Source organism: Mus musculus, chromosome 16 (assembly GCF_000001635.26).
Source record: "Mus musculus strain C57BL/6J chromosome 16, GRCm38.p6 C57BL/6J".
Taxonomy (NCBI): domain Eukaryota; kingdom Metazoa; phylum Chordata; class Mammalia; order Rodentia; family Muridae; genus Mus; species Mus musculus.
The window spans coordinates 4,032,868-4,053,249 of NC_000082.6; the positions used below are offsets into that span (position 1 = coordinate 4,032,868).

Sequence of the window (20,382 nt, forward strand, 5' to 3'; positions counted from 1 at the left end):
TATTATATGTAAATACACTGTAGCTGTCTTCAGACACCCCAGAAGAGGGCATCAGATCTCATTATGGATGGTTGTGAGCCACCATGTGGTTGCTGGGATTTGAACTCGAGACCTTCGGAAGAGCCAGTCAGTGCTCTTAACCGCTGAGCCATCTCTCCAGCCCGAGAATCAGTTCTTTTCCAAACCTTTGTGGGGATTGCAGGAATTGAACTTTGTCAGGTTGGTGTGTCAAGTCCATCCTGTCTCCTGTTGCTAATTTCATATCAATACAAACTCGAGTATTTAATACAGGTAAAATGGCTAATGCATGGCAAGGGTTCTTAGAATGGTTTATGGAACGGAGTGTCTCCGTGAGCTGTTCAAGCTTTTGAAAATACATACAGACACACAGACACAGCCACAGCCCAAATGAAGGAGTGCTAAGGCTAGCAGACTGCATGACCACTCTCCAAGCCACACCTTGCTCGCCAGCTCACAGCTTCCAGGCTTTCTCAGTGACACAACTTAGCGAAGGTTGGTAGTAAGTCACCCACAGGAAATCACCCACAGATGGATGTCTATTAGCTGGGCGAACCCAATCAGGATTTATGGCCTTACAATTTATAGTAGACATTTGAAAAAGTTAGCACACATACATTACTATTATTGCTTCATTTTGTTTGCTTTTTTTGAGACATGGTTTCCCTGTGTAGCCCTGGACACCTGAAACTCACTCTGTAGGTCAGTCTGGTCTCAAACTTATAGAGATCCACTTTCCTTTGCCTCCCAAGCGCTGGGATTAAAGGAGTGCACCACGACTGCCTGTCTGAGTTTTTGTTGTTTTTTATTTTTTTTGTGTGTGTCAAGACAGGGTCTCACTATGTAACTCTGTATGTCATGAAACTATATAGCCTAAGCTGGTTTGAAACTCAGAGGAATTCCTACCTCTGCCTTCTGAATGCTGAGATTAAAGGTGTGCACCACCATGCATATTTTAAATTTTGTATGCATTTACTATGTGCATGGGTGTGCCAAAGCATGCGTGTCAAAGGACAACTTAAAGGCGTGGCTCTCTCCACCGCTTGGAGCCTAAGGACTAAGCTCAGGTCATCAGGGCAACAGCACTTAACCACTGACCCATCTCACTGACCCACATGTAAAATCTAAAGAAAAACTTCATTTTTAACCATAATTATTCCTGGGATATGTTCACTTGCAAGAGACTTTGAAACTGCCATCCTTGCCTTGGTCTACATCAAATTTCACAGTAATGTTTTCTCAGAAGCTGCCACAGCAGTGGCCACACAGATAAGATACAGAATACTATAGAAAGAGATAACGCAGTCATGTTGTGTCTGACATGCAGACATGCGTACTTCACCACTCGCTGAGTTACTTTGTGCTCCTTCTTTGTGTGAGGGCAGTGAAGCACCGGCTGTGGCCTGCCCCACCGTGGCCTGCCCTACCATGACCTGCCCCACTGGGATCACTTGTTTTGGTCACAGTCCTTAAGAGGATTTTCTTCCATATCCTTTGACTTGGCTCACACTTTAATAATCTATTGCTATTCGTTACTTCCCCATTTGGTATCTGTGACAAGAGCAATTTAAAGAGAACATTGTAAATAATCAGAGCTGACCTTTAAAAAGCTCACCTGATCCGTAAAAGTGGCCAGTGTTCCTTATGGTCACTGGCTGTCAGCACATACTTCCTTGTTGATCTGACTGAAAACTCCAGAAGCACTCAGCTGCTTCTACCTTCCTGGTTCTTGTACCTCCAGAGTGTGCTCCTGGTCCTACTGTTGATGTTCGGCATGGTAGAGACAGCATCTAGATGTAAGAGCATCACATCACTGTTTCTCTAGTGGGGTTTCCACTTCCCCCTTTTTGTCCTAGTGCAGTTCAGGGATAAGACACCCCTCCTGGCTATACACAGAAAAGAATGACTTGCTCTGCACACTGAGCTTGGAGGCCACTGACTGCGCAGCAGTAGCTGACACAAGAAGAAAAGGAAAACAAGAGAGAAAGGGGAGGCTGTGTAGCATCCAGAGGCTTTCCTTCTAAGAGGAGTAAACTCTATTTAGACTTGCAAGTCCTGTGTCCACTGATCTTCCAACCACAGAGCAGGACAAGAATCCTTACTCCAAATGAATGTAACCTAGCTGGGTGTCTCCCAGGGAGCCCAGGTGAGGGGCCACCATGTGCAACTGGGGCTCAGGACCCAGCTGCTGCCGAAGGAAGACCTAAGCCCTAACCTTTCTGTTGGCTGGAAGGAAAGTAGGGGTACCTAGGAGCTCCCAGGAGCAGGGAGTTAATGGCAGGCTTGCCAGTACCCTTAGCTACCAGATGCTGAGAAACAGAGGAGTGGGGCCCTCTGCCAAAGTCATTCGTGTCAGATCTTACTGATGCTTCTGTGTCTAGCTGCCTGGTGTCAGCCACCTTTCTTTGCACATTGGTCTGCTCCCATTCCTACCACAACCTCTCAAATGTGTGACCAAGGTAGAAAAATATGAGTTGTGCTCAGCCACCAGGTGCCCCAGCTACTTGCTGGGTGGGTGAGAACTGGGCGAGCACTGACACACTCCCGTCTATCACAACCTCAGCTGAAGCATGGTCATGCAGAGCTCTGAAAAGACTTACATGGGGCTGGAGTGGTTTGCTGCCAAGCACCTAACAACTAGCCTGTAAACTCTGCACAAAATTCCAGAACGTGCAAGGTGGAGGCAGGAGGATCAGAATATGAAGATGGGGTTTCTGGTAGCTGGAGAGGCAGGTGGGTGATTGGATCTCTGACTTGTGCATGTGAGACACACAGGAGATGTGCTCCAGTGCCACTGTGACACTGTCTTCCCCAAGGTGTCTTTACTTTTCGTATGCTATGTTAATTTTTTCTAGTCCTGCATAACAGGTGCCTTGGCCAGCTGGCAGGTACTTTGCTGACCTTGGCCTCTTTCCGACTCCTGACCTCTAGGCTGTCCTGCTTCTGGATATATCCAACCTCTTGTAGCTGCCTGTTCTATTTGCTACTTCCAATTCTCTCTGGGCATAAAAGCTCTTCCTTCATCAGGAAGGTTCAGTCTCTAGAACATGTTTGTGTTGTCCTTGGAAAGCCAAAATCCCTTCAGCATAGAGCTTCTGATGGAGGGATAAATGGTACCCCAAAAGATGTCCACACCCTAATACTTGGCAAAAGAGAACTTTGTGGGAACTGGGAAGATGGCTCAGTTGGTAAAGTGTTCACTAGAAGTGTAAGGGCTGGAGTCAGATCTGCAGCTCTCGTTTAAGACTAGTATGACAGCAGGAGCTTGTAATCCCAGCACTAGGAGGCAGACACAGGGTGATTCGGGGCCTTGCTGGCCAGTCCATCTGGCCAATTTGCTGAGCTCTAGATTTAGTGAGAAACCCTGTCTCAAAAACTAAGGTAGAGAGTGATAGAGGAAGATACGTGTATCAACCTCTGGCCTCCATGTGCAGTTTAGGGGAGAGGACCAAGGAAGGATAGGACTAGGGTGAGATGGGACATTATCCTGTCCACATCCAAGAGGAACATAATGCAGTTCCATCATCAGAGAAAGGGAGAGCTGCCCCAAGAGTCTTCCCCTAGAGTGGGGTGCATATGGCCCTTGCACACACCTGGGTTTTGAACCTCTGACTACACAGCTTTCAGGAAATTGTGGTAGCTTGTTAAAGAGCCCTAGGGGATAAACACAAATGAACTATCAAGGATTGAAAAAAATGGCAAGACCCACCCCTGAGTTACTCTGTCTTGTGATGTAGATACTTGGGGATCCCTTGAGCTCCTTGTTTCCTCAGGAAGAATTTCTATCGCCCAGCATTTCCCACCTGGAGCCTCTAGCATCTCAATGACTTTGGAGGTGGGGGTTCCTTAACCACAGAGCAGAGCAGCTGTCTTGAGAGTCCATGGTGAACATGTCAGTGTCTGAAATTTGCTTTTGGCTACAAGGTGACATTAACCCCCTAGACCAGACATAAGTAGATGAGCTAATGCAGCCAGCCCTGCCTCCAATTCCTACGACCCACCCCTGGTAGTGAGGGCAGGATGGGCAAAGGACACAAGGTTTTATAACCATGCACAAACACGTTATCAGACTGTTTTTACAGTAAGAGGCACCTTGTCTGTTGATGTCAGCACGTGCTATCAGCCTGCCCAGGGCCCAATGGGATGGCCACACAGGCAGCCCTATTGTTCTGTGCTCTTGGGTGAAGGGTACACATGCGCCCTGGGGAGGTCAATACTGCCTGAACCTTTAAAACTGGCAGAGCAAGGCAGGTTGGCATTGCCTGGACAGCGACCCTGAGAGCTAGCAGGTCTGTAATTCCACACTGCTTTTTGGTTTTTTCCTTTATACATTTTGTAAAAAGAATCTTCCTTTAAAAGCAAAAGAAGAAATATATATCAGAATTTTCCAGGTTAGTATCAGAATTCTCATCATCTCTGTAGACATCTCTGTGAGTGTCAGGTGTTGAGTGAACTCACCTTGTTCATCCAGTTCCAGTGCAGACTCGGGGGCTCATCATACAGAGCAGGTCTGTTCTGACTGCTGCAGCCGTCTCAGATTGGCTTTCAGGTAAGTACAGGGGAAGGACTGAGGGCCTCCCACTGGCTCAGCACAAGCTAGGCTTTAGTCTTTGATGGGGATGGGAGCTTCACTGCTTCTTTGTCCTGACCATTCAATCTCACAGGATGCGGTACACAGGGCTAATGGGAACACTGCTCACCTTGGTCAACCTGCTGCAGCTGGCTGGGACTCTGAGAATTGCAGCCTTCAACATTCGGACTTTTGGGGAGACTAAGATGTCCAATGCTACCCTCTCTGTATACTTTGTGAAAGTAAGTCCACTGTGGCCAGAGTCTGAGAGCAGGCGTGCTATCAGGGAAGCTAGAGACCACAGTGAACCTGAGGCCTTACCATAGCTGGGTGGATGTCAGCCCAGATTACGGTCCACACCGTCCATGGCTGGCAGGAGAGCTGTGTGGAAGGAAGAGCAGCAGCTGCAGCTCTGGCTCTCTGAGGTTCCTGGGAGGGACAAAGTCTGAGGTCTTGAGCTGCTGATCCAGCCCTGCCTACCCAGCCTGTTACCCGCAGATCCTGAGTCGCTATGACATCGCTGTTATCCAAGAGGTCAGAGACTCCCACCTGGTTGCTGTTGGGAAGCTCCTGGATGAACTCAATCGGTGGGTGACAGTACTGGAGTCCTAGAGTATAATGACAACCATTTACAGTCTCACGCCCTCTGTGCTCTATTGTTGGAGCCCTGCTATCAGATGCCAGGAGGCTCCCTCTATGGTGAAAAAGTACCTTTGGTTTCCTTTATCCAGGGACAAACCTGACACCTACCGCTATGTAGTCAGTGAGCCGCTGGGCCGCAAAAGCTACAAGGAACAGTACCTTTTTGTGTACAGGTAAAGCCCTATGCTGCCAAAGCCTGAGAATAAACTCAGGGATGTGCAGGCCTCAAAGCTGTGCCAAAGAGGATGAGAGTGGTTTGGAGGGCCAGGTGACCCTCTTTTACTTGGGAGGTCCTTATAGAGTAGGGGTAGCAATGTATATTACAGGACTTCAGGATAAGGTTCTGGCTGGGTGGGTATCCATCTACTCAGGTAGCTCTCACAGCCCCAGAGTCACCTCTTGTCTTGTCTTTCTCTAGGCCTGACCAGGTGTCTATTCTGGACAGCTATCAATATGATGATGGCTGTGAACCCTGTGGAAATGACACCTTCAGCAGAGAGCCAGCCATTGTTAAGTTCTTTTCCCCATACACTGGTGAGTGCTACTGGGCTTCACTGTCAGCCCTGCCTAGGCCACGATGGAGTCACAGCTTACAACTCCCATCCAGACCTCTAGAAGCCTGTGGCTGGCAGGGCTGCCCCCACATTCCCTCAGGGAACTCCCAGTGCTCTGAATTTACATTCAACTACAAGGACAATATCTAGCCTGTGGGAGACTGTCCCATATCTTCACCTCTGCTCGAAGCTAAAACCACTCTGCATAAGGGCCCCAGTGTAACCTCAGACCAGACCCAATCCAGGCTGGTCTCTGGACACCATGTCCATAGCATGTCTGCTTTTCCTCAGAGGTCCAAGAATTTGCGATCGTGCCCTTGCATGCAGCCCCAACAGAAGCTGTGAGTGAGATCGACGCCCTCTACGATGTTTACCTAGATGTCTGGCAAAAGTGGGGCCTGGAGGTGAGACCATCCTAGGGACAATGGGTTCTATTGGCCCTGTTTGTCCCTGGACCAACAGGCATGTCTGCTGGTAGGACATCATGTTCATGGGAGACTTCAATGCTGGCTGCAGCTACGTCACTTCCTCCCAGTGGTCCTCCATTCGCCTTCGGACAAGCCCCATCTTCCAGTGGCTGATCCCTGACAGTGCGGACACCACAGTCACATCAACACACTGTGCTTATGACAGGTGAGCAGCCCCAAAGCCAAACCAAGCCTTCACTCGCCTTCTCCTACTCAAGAGGCAGGAGCTCTCCTTCTTACAGACTCCTAGTTTTCTTGTCAGAGTGGCTACCAGCAGGTGGGGTTCCATCTGGGCAGCTTACATGTTAGTTCCTGCTAGTGCAGGGCCTTCTCTTGGTACTCCTGGGTGTAGCACATTTGGAGCCTGGGGTCAGCAAACTCTATGTGGGAAAGAGGAGAGGGACCTTCTTCTTTGATATCCTACAGGATTGTGGTTGCTGGAGCTCTGCTCCAGGCTGCTGTTGTTCCCAACTCGGCTGTTCCTTTTGATTTCCAAGCAGAATACGGACTTTCCAACCAGCTGGTATGTGTCCTCTCTCTTGTGTGGTTTAGGTTAGCCTGGAGCCAAGCAGGAGCTACTGTTTCCATACTAGATGTGGGTGGAGGCAGTTCAGGCCAGGAGCAGGCTTTCTACCTGCTTACCCTCTGTGGTATAGAGGACCTTGCTCTGACCCCACCTCCCTGCCTCTGTAGGCTGAAGCCATCAGTGACCATTACCCAGTGGAGGTGACACTCAGAAAAATCTGATGTCATTGAGCAGTTCAGCCATACTGCTTCTGGTGAGGAAGAATCCACTTCAACTCTATTTGGTACTACAGCATTCCACCATCTCAGAACAGAGAAAACGTCTGCCACGGGGACTAAGAAATACTGTTTAATTGAAGTAAATAAAGCTGAGCTCAAGCAGTTGGTGGCACTGTTTGTGTATTAAGTCCTGCCTCCCCAGGCAGGTCCATTATCACCCGAGAAGACCTGGGTTGACACTAAATCCAGTGTCTTGGCTGTCAGTGTTTCTCCAGGACCTTGACCAAAAGGTCGTTCAGGCGGCCGACCATGGCCCGGGGGTCATCAACGAGTCCTGCTGCTATCATGGCATTCTCATAGATCTGAAACACAGGGATGGCATAGTAAAATCAGGATCAGGGGCTCATGTCCAGCCTGACCTACGCCTGACCCTCAGGAAGAGAGCAGCTTTGTACCCCCAAGGCAGAAAAGGATGCCAAACCCAGTCAGTCCTCACCTGATCCACGAGCAGCTGGGCCAGCTCCGGCTCGCTCTCCCTCAGCTGGCAGAGCTTCTTTATCAGTGTGTGCCTGCACCAGGAAGCCAACAGAGATCAGCTCAGGCTGCGTGTTACCAACCTGGGCTTCTGCTGTTACATGAGGATCATTAGAACATAAAAAAAAACTGCAATGTAGCTGTTGAGCATGAAAAATACCCTGATGTTATAAGTCACCCAGAAACTCAACAATCACTGTAAGAGTGTCAATATCAAAAAATGCAGATGGGGTGCTGAGTAGCAAAAATCAATGTACACTAATAGAGGTGAACTGTTCATAAATTAAGCCCTATGTTTTTATGAAATCTAAATGTATAGAAAAATAAGCACAAAAAACCACTGAGAGGGCACTCTGAGGGGAGGCAGAAACGTTCCTACAGATCTAAGTACTCAAGTGTCTAAGAATGGCAGCATCTCATGAGCAAGAAGATGGGTTAGCATACATAATAAGGATATGTACCAGCCGGGCGTGGTGGCACACACCTTTAATCCCAGCACAGGCAGGCAGATTTCTAAGTTCAAGGCCAGCCTGGTCTACAATGTGAGTTCCAGGACAGCCTGTGCTATATAGAGAAACCCTGTCTCGAAAAACAAAAAACCAAAAACAAAAAAAACCCAAAAACAAACAAAAAAAGGATGTGTACCAGCTGGTGAGCCAAAAATCAATTCATTCTTGTCTAAGAAATCAACTCCAACCCAGTTCTAGAATTGATGATAAGTTATGAAACAGATGTTTGCTTTTACATACTGTATACGGACCTAGAAGATGGAAAGGACAAACCTGAGTTTACAAAAATTTCCCTTCATAGGGAAACCCTCCAGTGTAACCCTACAGGAAACATACAAACCTATAGAGTAAATTTCCATTTAGGAGCTGGAGAGATGGCTTAGTAGTTAAGAGCATTGACTGCTCTTCCAGAGGTCCTGAGTTCAATTCCCAGCAACCACATGTGGCTCACAGCCATCTGAAATGGGATCCGATGCCCTCTTCTGGTGTGACTGAAGACAGTGACAGTGTACCCACATATACAAAAAATAAATCTTAAAAAAATTTTTTTTTCACTTATGAAAATAGTAGAAAGTAAGATATTTGACAAGTGAGGACAGGGATACGGAATTTAGAAACCTTTACACAGAACACAGGAAGGACTGAGAGCACAAGCAAGCTCCATTCTGCACAACAAGAGCACCCTAAGATGCACGCACCCTCACAGTGGAGCCTACGAAGCTGGAGAAAGGATATTCTTAAACGCTCTACCATGGGCTGTGTACGCTGGGCCACAGTACGGTAAACTTGAGAGCCTGCCTGGCACACTGGCCTGTGCAAGGAGGAACCGCATGCTGCTTAGTACACATTACCTGAAAACTTTCCCCAGCCATTGCCTTTTTGAATTCTGAACCATGTGAACATACTACCAAATCTAAAAACAAGATTGAAACCAGAGTCCTTTGGCACTTTGGTTACTCATAAAACCAGTTTTGTGCCAGATCTAGTGAGCTGACATATTAAATCACCTACTCTGGAGTCACAGCATCATGCTGGCCAGTACAGCAGTGGGAGCCCAGCTCACTGCTGCTAGGCACAAGCTGCTTGAGACTTCTCAACCCAGATCATAATGTCTATGATCTGATTCAGAAAACAGGAAAATACCCAGTTATACACAGTTTCTAATAAAAACTTATGCTTATAAAGTGAAAATAAATGATGTGCTATACCAAAATCTCAAATACACATAATTCAAAGAGGGACTCAGGCTGGAGAGACGTTAGTAGCTAACAGCACATATACTCTCAGAGAAGACGCAGGCTCAGCTCCCAAGTCCCATAACAGGCAGCTTGTAACAACATAACTCCAGCAGTATCCAACAGTCTGGCATCTGTGAACACCTGCATCCATGTGCACATACACATATATTAAAATAATACAATATATCTTCAGAAATGAAAATAAATCAAGCGAAGAACTATGGCGGTGAGTAATGAAGCTATAGATAACATTTTTAGCAATTCTATAACTTCATTAAAAACAACTATTGCTAAGGTGGTGGAGCACGTCTTTAATTCCAGCACTCAGGATTGTACTCACTCTTTGAGTTCGAGGACAGCCTGGTCTGCAAAGAGAGTTCCAGAGGACAGCCAGATTTACACATAGAAACCCTGTCTCAAAAAAACTGAAACCAAAAAAACCCAAAAACTATTGCTATATCCAAAACCAATTTAGTCCTTACCCTCATTATAAATTTCAACAGTTAAAGAAATAAAATTTAAAACATCCAATAAAGATATCAAATAACTAAAAATGGTGACTCAGGCCTGTAATGGCAGCACTTGGGAATCTGAAGCAGAAGAACTTTGAGTTTCAGGATCAGTCCAGGCTACAACTAGAAACACTGTTTCAGACCAACAAAGCCAAAAAAGCTCCAAACCCCACAAGTATGTCAGTATCTACAGGTTTTGTCAGGCTCAACTTAAATATTTATATAGAAGTAAAGACCCAGGAGTAGTCAGGACCTCACAGAGGAAAAGTATGTGTGCCTCAGTCTCACCTGTTGCCAAGGAGATTCAAGGAAGATGAGGTCATTCCAGCAGACAGAATGGACAAAACATGGAAGGAACAGGATTAGTGAGGCCAAGCTCCCTGGGCATTCTTACAGAATGAGATGAAATCAGACCAGACTAAAACAAAATTAACTCAAATCCTAAAAGATCCTTTTAGAAAGAAAAGATTCCACAGAAACCATAAAGCAGCTAAGATTTCTAAATTTGATTATAATAAAATTAAGATCTTCCTCTCATCAAAAGATACCTTAAAACAACAGACATTTGAAGCTGACTATATATATTTACAAATGGCTAAGCATGGTGGTACACACCTTTAATTCCAGCACTTGAGAGGCAGAGGCAAGGGGATCTCTGTAAACCAGCCTCATCTACAGAGCAAGCTCCAGGCCAGTCAAGACTACATAGTCTCAAATAAACAGATTACAAATAAGCACGAAAGGTAAGGTGCTCATCACATCATGACCTGGACTTCTGTGGGGACAGGCTGAGGCAGCTCACACTGCCTGGACCACTGAGGACTGCACATTCTAGAGAAGCCTTCATGTGTTTCACAGCAACCCTGTTTCTAAAAGCTCCAAGTTGCAAGTCACTCAAATCTATCAAACAAGTAACCTGTCCTAAGGCGATCCACACTGTGAACGCTGGCTGAAAACTGTACTCCTCTACTTGTACCAGGATCCACTCCTGAAGTTAAACATGGCTTTCAGGACAGAGATGGCAAAACCACTAGCAGGCCAAGTGCGAGAATGTCAGGTTTGTGCTTGAACTCAACAAATGGAAATGGAAAAGGGAAACAAACAGCAGTCAGGAATGTTCTATTTAAACTTCCGGTGAGTACCTTTTAACTTCTGTTAATTCCAAGGGCCTTGTAGAACGTCCTGACACGGACGGCATAGAAACTTTACATCCACACTTAGATGCTCTCCAGACAGAAGATCCTATGCTCATGACTGCAGGAGACCCTGACAGGTGTGTGCTGGAGCCCAGGCCTACCTGGGGTTGATCTCCAGTGTGGGCTGTAGCAGTTGGGCACGTTCCTCCTGGGTCTTGGCCAGCTGCTGCATACGCAAGAAATGCCGAGCAGCCCCCATCTCCAGCACGGTCACCATGGCAGGGTGGGTGTCTAGGCGGAAAGTCACCTGCAAGCAAGGGCCAGGATGAGGAAGAACCCAGTAGCAAGGGGCTAGGGGTGTGACAGGGCCTGAAGCATTGTGAAGTTAACTAGGCCACCAGGTAGAAGGCAGATTGGCTCTATATCTACTGCTCCAGTTAATCTGTCTCCAGTCAATGAGGACAAAGATCACAGCAAGATGTCCAAGGGTACACACTTAGATGGCTTAGATCCTTCTCCTCAGAGCTGAGGAAACCATCTGGTATGGAAAGGCGGAGCCTGAGCTGCTCCTGTGAGAGGTTTTGCAGAGAAGTGCCTGCCCTGAGGCAGGGCCTAGAGCAGCACCGAGATGTACACAGACTGTGGGCTTGAGACAAAGCTTTGATGGTGACATGCTAGTGCCCATGGCCTTGGGAATGTGGCCAGAGTCCTCATCCTGGCTTCAGGGCCTTCCTATGGGGCCATACTAGGCCAGCAACTCACAGCTACAGCCAGGCTCTAGAAGGACATCACATTGCATGGTAACTGGAGGGACACCTTACCTTCACATTGGTGACACGGGACCCTAGTGCATTTCTCATCCACGCCATTAGATCTTCTGTTTCCTTCTCCGAGAGGCGCTCATCAGCTGTCCAAGAGGAGTGAATGAACCCAGGGCCACTAACACTGCTCCTCCCACGTCGTGGCCTCCACTTAGCTTATCCCCAGGCTATCTCTATCATACTACCTCACCAGAAGCTAGGGACAGAGGCTCTCAGAAATACTTCTCATCTTCATTGAAAACACCTGTGGTTGCCCCTGGCCTCGATACATGTTTTAGGACTTTAAAAATAAAAATCTGCGCTGGGGGTGGTGGCACACGCCTTTAGTCCCAGCACTTGGGACGTAGAGGCAGGTAAATTTCTGAGTTCGAGGCTAGCCTGGTCTACAGAGTGAGTTCCAGGACAGCCAGGCTACACAGAGAAACCCTGTCTCGAAAAACCAAAAAAATAAAAAAATAAAAAAAATCTGAGCCCAACCAACGTTGCACACCTCAGAATGTAAGTTAGGAGATCAAGGCTAGTCTAGGCTACAAAATGAAAGACTATCATTAAAAAAAAAAAAAAAAAAAAAGGCAGGGGGTGCGAGGAGGATGGAGAATGGTGGGAGCAATTCCTTCCAGCTCTTTGTCAGTCTGGTCACCTGCAAGAGCCTGCACAGGAGGAGCAGGAGCAACTTGCACAGGCTGGTGACCCAGAGCCCAAGTGAGGAATGCAATGCACTCATGAGCAGGTCAAGAAAGCCCCATGGGACACGTGACAGTCTCCTGCCCAACAGTCATATGGGACGACCCCCCCACCCCCCCACCCCCCGGAGAGAGATGGGAGTCAACCTGGAGATGTGTCCTCAAACTTTTCCTCCTTGTAGTGATCAACGACGATGTCTGTTTCCACAGAGATGAGCTTCTTCTTGTCAAACTCCCTCAGGTGCAGCAGAGTAAGCTCATCGAACTGCTCATAGCAGAAGAGCACCTGCAGGCATTCAAGCCTGTCAGCTGTAGCAGCAGAGGGCACTGCTATGGACACTGGGGTCTGGGGCCTAAGCAACAGCTCACAGAGCCATCTAAGACTGGCTCTGGCTGTCTTGCCACGTGCATACATTAGTCATGAATAATCCATCTGCCACCTAGTGGGAATGACAACCACATCACAGACGGGCATTGCCTCACACCACATAGCTTCCAGGGCCTCAAACACAGTCATTTTCTCTCATGCACTTAGACCCTGTAAGATACATTCTTGGCCCAGCAGCAAGCCAGAGCCCACCTACCTCAGTATGTTTCTGCTTCATGGCTTCGTAATAGGGTGAATGTTCAGCCAGGTGACGGTTAGGGGCACACAGGTAATAGATGTTGCGGGTGCCAGCCTGCATTCGGCTGGCATAGTCTGGTAAGCTGGTCAGCTGCCCAGCAGGCAGGGCTGAGGACTCATACCGTAGCAGTTTTGCAATATCCTCCTGCAGATGTGGGCAAGTCACTGCTTACTCCAGAGCCAAAACCTGAGCGCGATTCCTAACTCAGACTCTTGGTGAAGCCTGCAGCTTTCTGGCTCCCCAGCCTGGTCCCCAAAGGTTATGGTAGACTCAGAGTTTCAGATGCGCCTATGAACCCCACTGTATATAGGACCATGAGAAAACATTTGAACCTAGGTGATCAAGGGCCTCCTGAAGAGCTGGGTAAACTACCTCAGGATATTCAGTCGTCAACCTCCCCCCCCCCCCCCCGCCACCCCCCCATACCAGACCTTCTCTCTGTCCTCAGTAACAACTAGACGCAGTTCCCAGCCTCCTCAGCCAGTAGTGTTCATTACCAGTTCTGGCTACTGGAGTATGTGGCAAAGAGAGAGGCCTTATGGGAACAGGACATAAATCCATGCAATGCAGCCCCCATGGGCTGTGCAGAATAAAGAGCAGAGGTAGGATCCTGCAGTGTCAGCTTGGCTGCTACAGTATCTAAGACACTGTCAGCACTGACCACCTCAGCACAAGGCCTCAAGGAAAGGGTTTAAGAATGGATAGAGTTAGACCCAAATGCACACGCTACTATGCCTTGGATTCCTAGTAGACAGAGAAAGAGTTTCAGAACTTGCCAAGAACAGGTATGGCCAAGCCGGGTGTGGTGGCACACGCCTTTAATCCCAGCACTCCGGAGGCAGAGGCCAGCCTGGTCTACAAAGTGAGTTCCAGGACAGCTAGGGCTATACAGAGAAACCTTGTCCCAAAAAACAAAAACAAAAACAAACAAACAAAAAGAGCAGGTATGGCCACATCCACATCATAGGTACATCTGGCTCTTACCTTACACAAATATACCTAGTCAAAAAATGTATTCCAATCATTTGGAAAAGGCCTTGTCTGGCTCAGCAAATGCTATTAGGTGCTGTAACTAAAAGTGAGATAAGGGGCTAGAGAATAGGCTCAATGTTATAGGGGCTTGCTGCACAATCTTCATGAGGGCTGGAATTTAGATCCCAGCACTCACATAGCAATTGGTGTCTCACACTCTAGATCCAAGTAGGGACATTCTGGCTTCCAACCAAGCTGAGAAAATGTAAGTTCCAAGTTTAGGGAGTTATGGTGCTTGAAGGACACCAGGCATGCTCCTGGCCTTCACAGGCACACACACAGATGCAGACACAGATGACTAAATCTTAAAAAGTGCGGTCAAAGAGAGTGAATGTGTCACATACTGATCATAAACGCTCCCAAGAGCTCATGAGCTGGGTACCCAAAGCAGCGGTCTTCACAGACGAAGCCTCGAGAGATGACCAGATCACATGACTGAAACTCATGAGCTCTCGGCTAACAGGCTAACAGGAAGTGACAGACGTTAGGACTGGGGTCTAGGTGGTAGAATCATTGGTGTTGGTATTGTCTGGACTCCACCCCCAGTTACTTGGCAATGGCTAGGTAGGCCTGGCCTTATAAAAGGGGCTGCTTGCCTACTCCTCTCTCTCTTACTCTTGCTGCTCTCCCTTGCCTCTTGCCCCCCTGCTCCTTCTCCCCTTCTCTCTCCACGTGGGCATGGCCAGCCTCTACTCTCTCTTTCTCTCTGCCTTTCTCTGTCTCTGCTACTCCTTAACTCCCCTCCCCATGCCCTGAATAAACTCTATTCTATACTATAATGGTGTATGTCTGGTCCCTCAGGGGAAGGGATGCCTTGGCATGGGCCTGCTGAGGCACCCACTTCCCCCACACCTCACCACACCCCCATATTTTATGGAATAGAACATATTCCTATACTTTTTTTTTTTAAGATTTATTTTTTATGTACATGAGTACACTGTAGCTGTCTTCACACACACCAGAAGTAGGCATTGGATCCCCATTACAGATGGTTGTGAGCCACCATGTGGTTGCTGGGAGTTGAACTCAGGACCTTTGAGAGAGCAGTCAGTGCTTTTAACCACTGAGCCATCTCTCCAGCCCCCTTCTTTATCTTTTTATAAACACATCAATTAGGGTGTGTCCTTTAAAGGTGTGTTTAAGTGTTTTCTGTCACCACATGCTCCCAGTGTAATATCCATGGCAAAGGGTCACTTCCCTCCTTGAAAGTCCTCTCCTCAGCTACTCTGTCACAATGATGGACAAATATAACAAAAGCAGACCTTAAGTAGACAGGACAGTTGGAGCAGCTGACAGGCTGGTGGGAAGAAGGCCCAGAGAAGAGCCATGTGCCAGACTTTATAAACTATTTGCGAACAAATGTATTCCTTTTCAGCAATTACACTGGCCAATGGTAGTATTAAGAACTCCACCCTTTTTTGTTTCTTTGGTTTTTTTTTTTGGTTTTGTTTTTTCGAGACAGGGTTTCTCTGTGTAGCCCTGGCTGTCCTGGAACTCACTCTGTAGACCAGGCTGGCCTCAAACTCGGAAATCCGTCTGCTTTTGCCTCCCAAGTACTGGGATTAAAGGTGTACGCCACCATTGCCCGGCTGAGCTCCACCCTTTTATAAGCCAAATAAATCCTTTTATCCCCAAGAGACTTTTGGGTGTGGTGCTACATCATAGCAAAAGAAAACTTAACTAAGACAGTAACTGTACCCTAATCTCACCACTGCTTTTCTGTTCTTTCCTTAAACCCACATCTCTCTTCCTGCCATCTGCTGGGGCCAGGGTGTCAAGGGTCAAGAGACTTGGCCTTTCAGCTAAGAGCATAAGGACTTCGAGACAAGGGTATGTGATGGCTGATCTTGACCACCACCCTGACTGGATGGAGAAGTGCCTAGGAGACACAAAGCACACCTCTACGTGGGCCTGCAAGGATGCTCCAAGCCCCTCCCCTGTATCAATGGATTCCAGCAGTTTTTACAGATCTAAGCACTCTGTTCTGTTCCTTTCCCCAGTGACAAAGTATCTGAGAAAGTCAACTTGAAGGAGCCACAGCTGACTGAGGAGGCGCACTCAGTTAATTTCTGAGTCTCAGTGGCACCACTGCATAGACAGGGGGCCCAGGTAAAATAGAGAGAAAAAAAACGCACAGGAATTCTGTTTCGGCTCCAGCTAACTGAAGCAGATAACTATGGCTTTGAGTAGCTTTTGTCAGATGTTCTGTCAGTGCCTGGAGCCTGGCTAACACAGGTAAGAACACATGCAGACCTGCTGTATCTATGAGGACAGACCCAGAAGCCCAGTGTTCCAACTGCTGCCCATGTGACTTGTCACCACATCCAGGACAGCCTCTACCAGCTTCCTCTGTAGCAACAGGGCTGAGGCTGACAGGGAGGACCGAGATCATCCTACCTTGATGTCTTGCTCTGCAGTGGTCACAATGCCCTCCCTCATGAACAAGCCATAATCTTCAAAAAACTTTGCGTATTTTTCAGCATCTTTTTTACTCTGGTCAATGAAGAACTTGATCAATCTCTGTTGTAGAACATCCCGGAGTTTCCTACAGAACACAAGTTACTCACTGTGAACAAAGCTTTCTGTCAAGTAAGGGGGCGGGCGTACACACCCGGAGCCAAAGGGAAACTATAGAACAAGAGACACTGTGCTGCCCCCTAATGAGAAGCTCGCTAGGATGCTCTGCAGGTGGGTGGTGGTACAAACTGAATTCCACAGGACAATCAGTAGTGGGCATCTCCTGAGCACCAGCAGGGATCACATATGAGAAACAAGGAGAGGCGCCTGCACTGAAGCACGTGACAAAATCACTACGAACAGGCTCAGGGTTAAAGTGGATCATGCTGAAGCCGACCAGAAATGTCACCTAACAGTTCTAGAGGTAGGAGCAAAGGTCTGCTGGAAAAAACTAAACCAAAGCAAACCCAAGCAAACCCAGGCAAACTTCAGTGTGTATTCATGGAAAGACTGAGCGTATGCTGCAGAGCTGTTTGTCCTTAGGTAGGTGTATGAATTCCTGCATAGCCTGGGACATACTAAGCATATTACATATACACTGTATAGCTTGGCAAAGTGTCACTCTGTAATCAGGACATTTTTTACTGCATTATCCATAAAGGCAATCAGGATCAAGCGCACAGAAGTGGGCTTTAGTAAAAGACAGTCACTGGGGGACTGGAGAGATGGCTCAGCAGTTAAGAACACTGACTACTCTTTCAGAGGTCCTGGGTTCAATTCCTGGCACCACATAGTGGCTTACAACCATCTGTAGTAGGATCTAATGTCCTCTTCTGGTGAGTCTGAGAGTCTGAAGACACTGACAGTGTACTCATGTATGTAAAATAAATAAATCTCAAAAAAAAAAAGAAAGAGGGTCACTGTCTTTGTTAGGTTTTCTATTGCTCTGATAAAACAGAGCCATGGATCCCAGTGCCTGGTATGCCTGGACTAGCACAAGGGGCCCAGTGAGGCTTGCTGAAGGGACAGGAGTCAGTGCAAAGGCAGCTCTAAACCAGAATAATAGGAGAATATGATATGTATCAACAGGAATGGATTGCTCCCTGACTAAAATGGGTCATCAGTCCGCACTGCATTAAATATTTTTAAAACACTACTGAGTACCATGGAAAGGGGTTGTCTAGCATGTATGTATCTCTGAGTTCAATCTAACACCACTTAAAAAGCCATGAATAATATACTGACAATCTGCTGAGGATCACATCTACAATCTTCTAAGTAAAGCAGCACTGGTGGTGGGAAGGCAGCTCAGGGTAGCGTGTCTGCTTGTTAATAACCAGTAAAGCAAACAAACAAAAACAGCAGAAAAAAAACCAAGACACCAACAATGTGTGTGTACCAGCTCACAGACCTGCACACGGTCCGCACCGAGAATGGAGAGAAGCCTCAAAGACTTCCCCTAGGTGAACATCACCCACCAAGGACAAGCCAAACCCGCTCCACCCTCAGGACAGGCTCTTGTGCTCGTTCCTGGGAGCATCGACCATTTCCAAGGGCAGGCCCACTCCACAGGGTGACTGGCCTGATTGCCAAGGGAATCCCTCTGGGAAAGGCAAGTGAACTGAGGTTACCTCCTCTGGCCTCCACAGTACATTGCCACCAGAAGCAAAGGATAGAGCAGTTGGCAACCACACAGCGAATGAAGAAAATCAGACAGCAGATAGCTCCCACTATGGTGACTACACTTCCTTCTCCAGGAGGAGAGAGGGTCACAAGACTTTCTCAAGATAGAAACCAACTCTCCCTTGAGATTTCAACAACTCTCCAGTCACAGCTACACAATCTCGGAAATGCTGAAGTGTATGGCATAAGACGTTAGCTGGAGTGGACCTGGTGCAGCTGCCAGAGCCGCCACGCTCTTATAAGGGGTACCCGATTTCCTCAACAGTCTTTATTTTCCCTGTTAGGTCCCTCTCTACTCCACTATGCCATTATGTCTCCCAGGAGACACAGGACATCACAGAAACCTGGATGCTCACAACTGAAGGATAAAAGCTGCAGACAGTGGGGCTGGAGGACAGACAGCGACAATGATACAGCAAGGCCTACTGCTGCTTCTGAGGTTCCACTGGGTAGAAAGAAATCTTTGTAGGTTGGTGACACACCGACACACAGAGAACGGCACCAGGAAGACAGCAATGCCTCAGAAGGCCCAGAGTGGATCTTCCACTTGGGAAGCTCCCGATTCTCTGAACACTGTGAACAAAGCAGCTCCTTCTTCAAAAGATTGGCCACAGGCAGGAAGGAGGTGCTGGTTCTACACCTCTCTCTGCCACTTAGGCACCCAGGAACAGAGTGCCTCAGGGTCTAAGGCAGCTCCGGGCAGACATGAACATGACTGCTCAGTCAGACTGGGCACTGAAGCACAGCTAACTCGGCTCTAGGAATCTAAGAGCTGTGTCTCCACAGGCCTGACCTCCTAGTTTCAGAAGAGCGTTCCAGGGCTGGAGAGATGGCTCAGTGGTTAAGAGCACTGGCCGCTCTTCCAGAGGTCATGAGTTCAACTCCGTACAACCATAAGGTGGCTCACAACCATCTATAATGGGATCCAATGCCTTCTTCTGGTGTGTCTGAAGACAGCTACAGTGTACTCATATACATAAAATAAATAAATAAATAAATAAATCTTTAAAATAAATAAATAAAAAAGAAGAGCATCCCAGACCCAAGTCAAACTATATTCTTGGTTCTAGGGTGACCCCTGCCTCATTCAACTCTGAGACATGGTGTCTAGAATCTCTCCAACTGTGGCCATACCCAGGCTGGGTGGCAGGGATGAGCCATCTTTCAACACCATAATTCTTCAAAGCTAGTCCACATTGATGGGGAGCAATGCAGCTGTGTTCTCCCCAGACATTTGGAGCCCACACCTGCACATGTACCACCCACCTTCACCACAGCAAGGAAAAGCACCATGGAGCCTGGAGCCACCCTGCACCCCCTGGCACCCATTCTCCATGTGGGTTAGCAACATCAAAGTGGGCTGAGGAAAAGGACCAAGTTCTTTCCTCATTCATTGTAATTTGTATTTAATGGGGAAAGTAACGTATACTCCCAAGAGCCTGGGTAAATAAACAACTATGCAATTGCTACAAGTGCTTCCTAAGGCATTACTTGCAGCTGAGGCTCCTGACAGTGTAGGCCTCAGCCTGGTCCCAGCATAGCACCACTATTTCTAGATCCAACCTCAGCAGTTGCTCAGCCAAACCCAAACTCTTCCTGACTACAGAATGAGTTGCTCACTAGGTCAGAACACCTAGAAGGTCAGGGAGGGATCCTGCCCTCAGGTCTCTCTTCACCCTTTGGTCTTGGCTTCTGAAAAGCACACCCGGGGCAGAATCAAGTCAAGGCCAGCCACCACAGGAGTGCCCTGCTATTTGCAGTCTGGGCTTACCGGATGAGCGCACTCTCCTGCAGGAGCTCTCTGCTGAGGTTCAGGGGAATGTCCTCACTATCCACCACACCTGAGAAGACAGGAACATTAGAACCCCTGCACCAACGGAAACCTCCATGGGTGGTAAAGGAGGAGCAGGAAGAGCAGGGGGCGCTGCTCCTCAGTCCTGCTCAGGGGCAGTGGGCAGTACAGCAGTCCCAGGGTAAAACCCTCTCAGGGCAAGACTGGCACACACCAAACACATCCCAGCATTCAACTCCAAAGTACTAACTAAGCTACTATGTAATCCCAGATCTCGGAGACCGAGGCCTGGGCTGTGTAGAAGACCTTGTCTCAAAAGAAAAGGAGAAAGTCATAAGCTTGTCTTGGAGAGGGCTGGTCCTTG

General features: G+C 47.8%; 2 protein-coding genes across 7 annotated transcripts in view; one reads left to right on the top strand and one right to left on the bottom strand.

Annotated features, from left to right (window-relative positions):
- Positions 1-4,090: 4,090 nt before the first annotated feature.
- On the top strand, positions 4,091-7,157 carry Dnase1 (deoxyribonuclease I). 4 transcript variants are annotated; one of them, XM_006521776.4, is made up of 10 exons: positions 4,091-4,409; positions 4,490-4,567; positions 4,683-4,830; positions 5,087-5,175; positions 5,320-5,403; positions 5,649-5,764; positions 6,076-6,188; positions 6,263-6,417; positions 6,678-6,774; positions 6,945-7,157. In XM_006521776.4, exons 3-10 carry the CDS (start codon positions 4,684-4,686, stop codon positions 6,996-6,998), a joined length of 855 nt encoding a protein of 284 aa, XP_006521839.1. In that variant the 5' UTR covers positions 4,091-4,409; positions 4,490-4,567; position 4,683; the 3' UTR covers positions 6,999-7,157. The 4 variants fall into 4 exon arrangements, with proteins under 4 accessions (XP_006521839.1, XP_006521838.1, NP_001344072.1 ...); XM_006521775.4 differs by having other exon boundaries at positions 4,091-4,307; NM_001357143.1 differs by having other exon boundaries at positions 4,169-4,307; positions 4,441-4,567.
- The window catches only part of Trap1 (TNF receptor-associated protein 1), a 37,870-nt gene continuing 24,591 nt past the window's right edge, over positions 7,104-20,382 (bottom strand). Inside the window, exons 11-18 of one of the 3 annotated variants that reach the window (XR_001781856.2) lie at positions 19,998-20,067; positions 16,484-16,631; positions 13,013-13,198; positions 12,576-12,714; positions 11,746-11,831; positions 11,086-11,231; positions 7,492-7,564; positions 7,104-7,357 (exon numbers count right to left, since the gene is read on the bottom strand). Coding sequence is in view for 1 of the 3 variants with exons in the window: in NM_026508.2 (NP_080784.1) it covers positions 7,256-7,357; positions 7,492-7,564; positions 11,086-11,231; positions 11,746-11,831; positions 12,576-12,714; positions 13,013-13,198; positions 16,484-16,631; positions 19,998-20,067 (950 nt within the window). In the remaining 2 variants the exon portion in view is untranslated. Of the gene's footprint in view, positions 7,358-7,491; positions 7,565-10,930; positions 11,232-11,745; positions 11,832-12,575; positions 12,715-13,012; positions 13,199-16,483; positions 16,632-19,997; positions 20,068-20,382 lie in introns of all 3 variants that reach the window. The other 2 variants (NR_152409.1, NM_026508.2) reach the window with 2 other exon arrangements.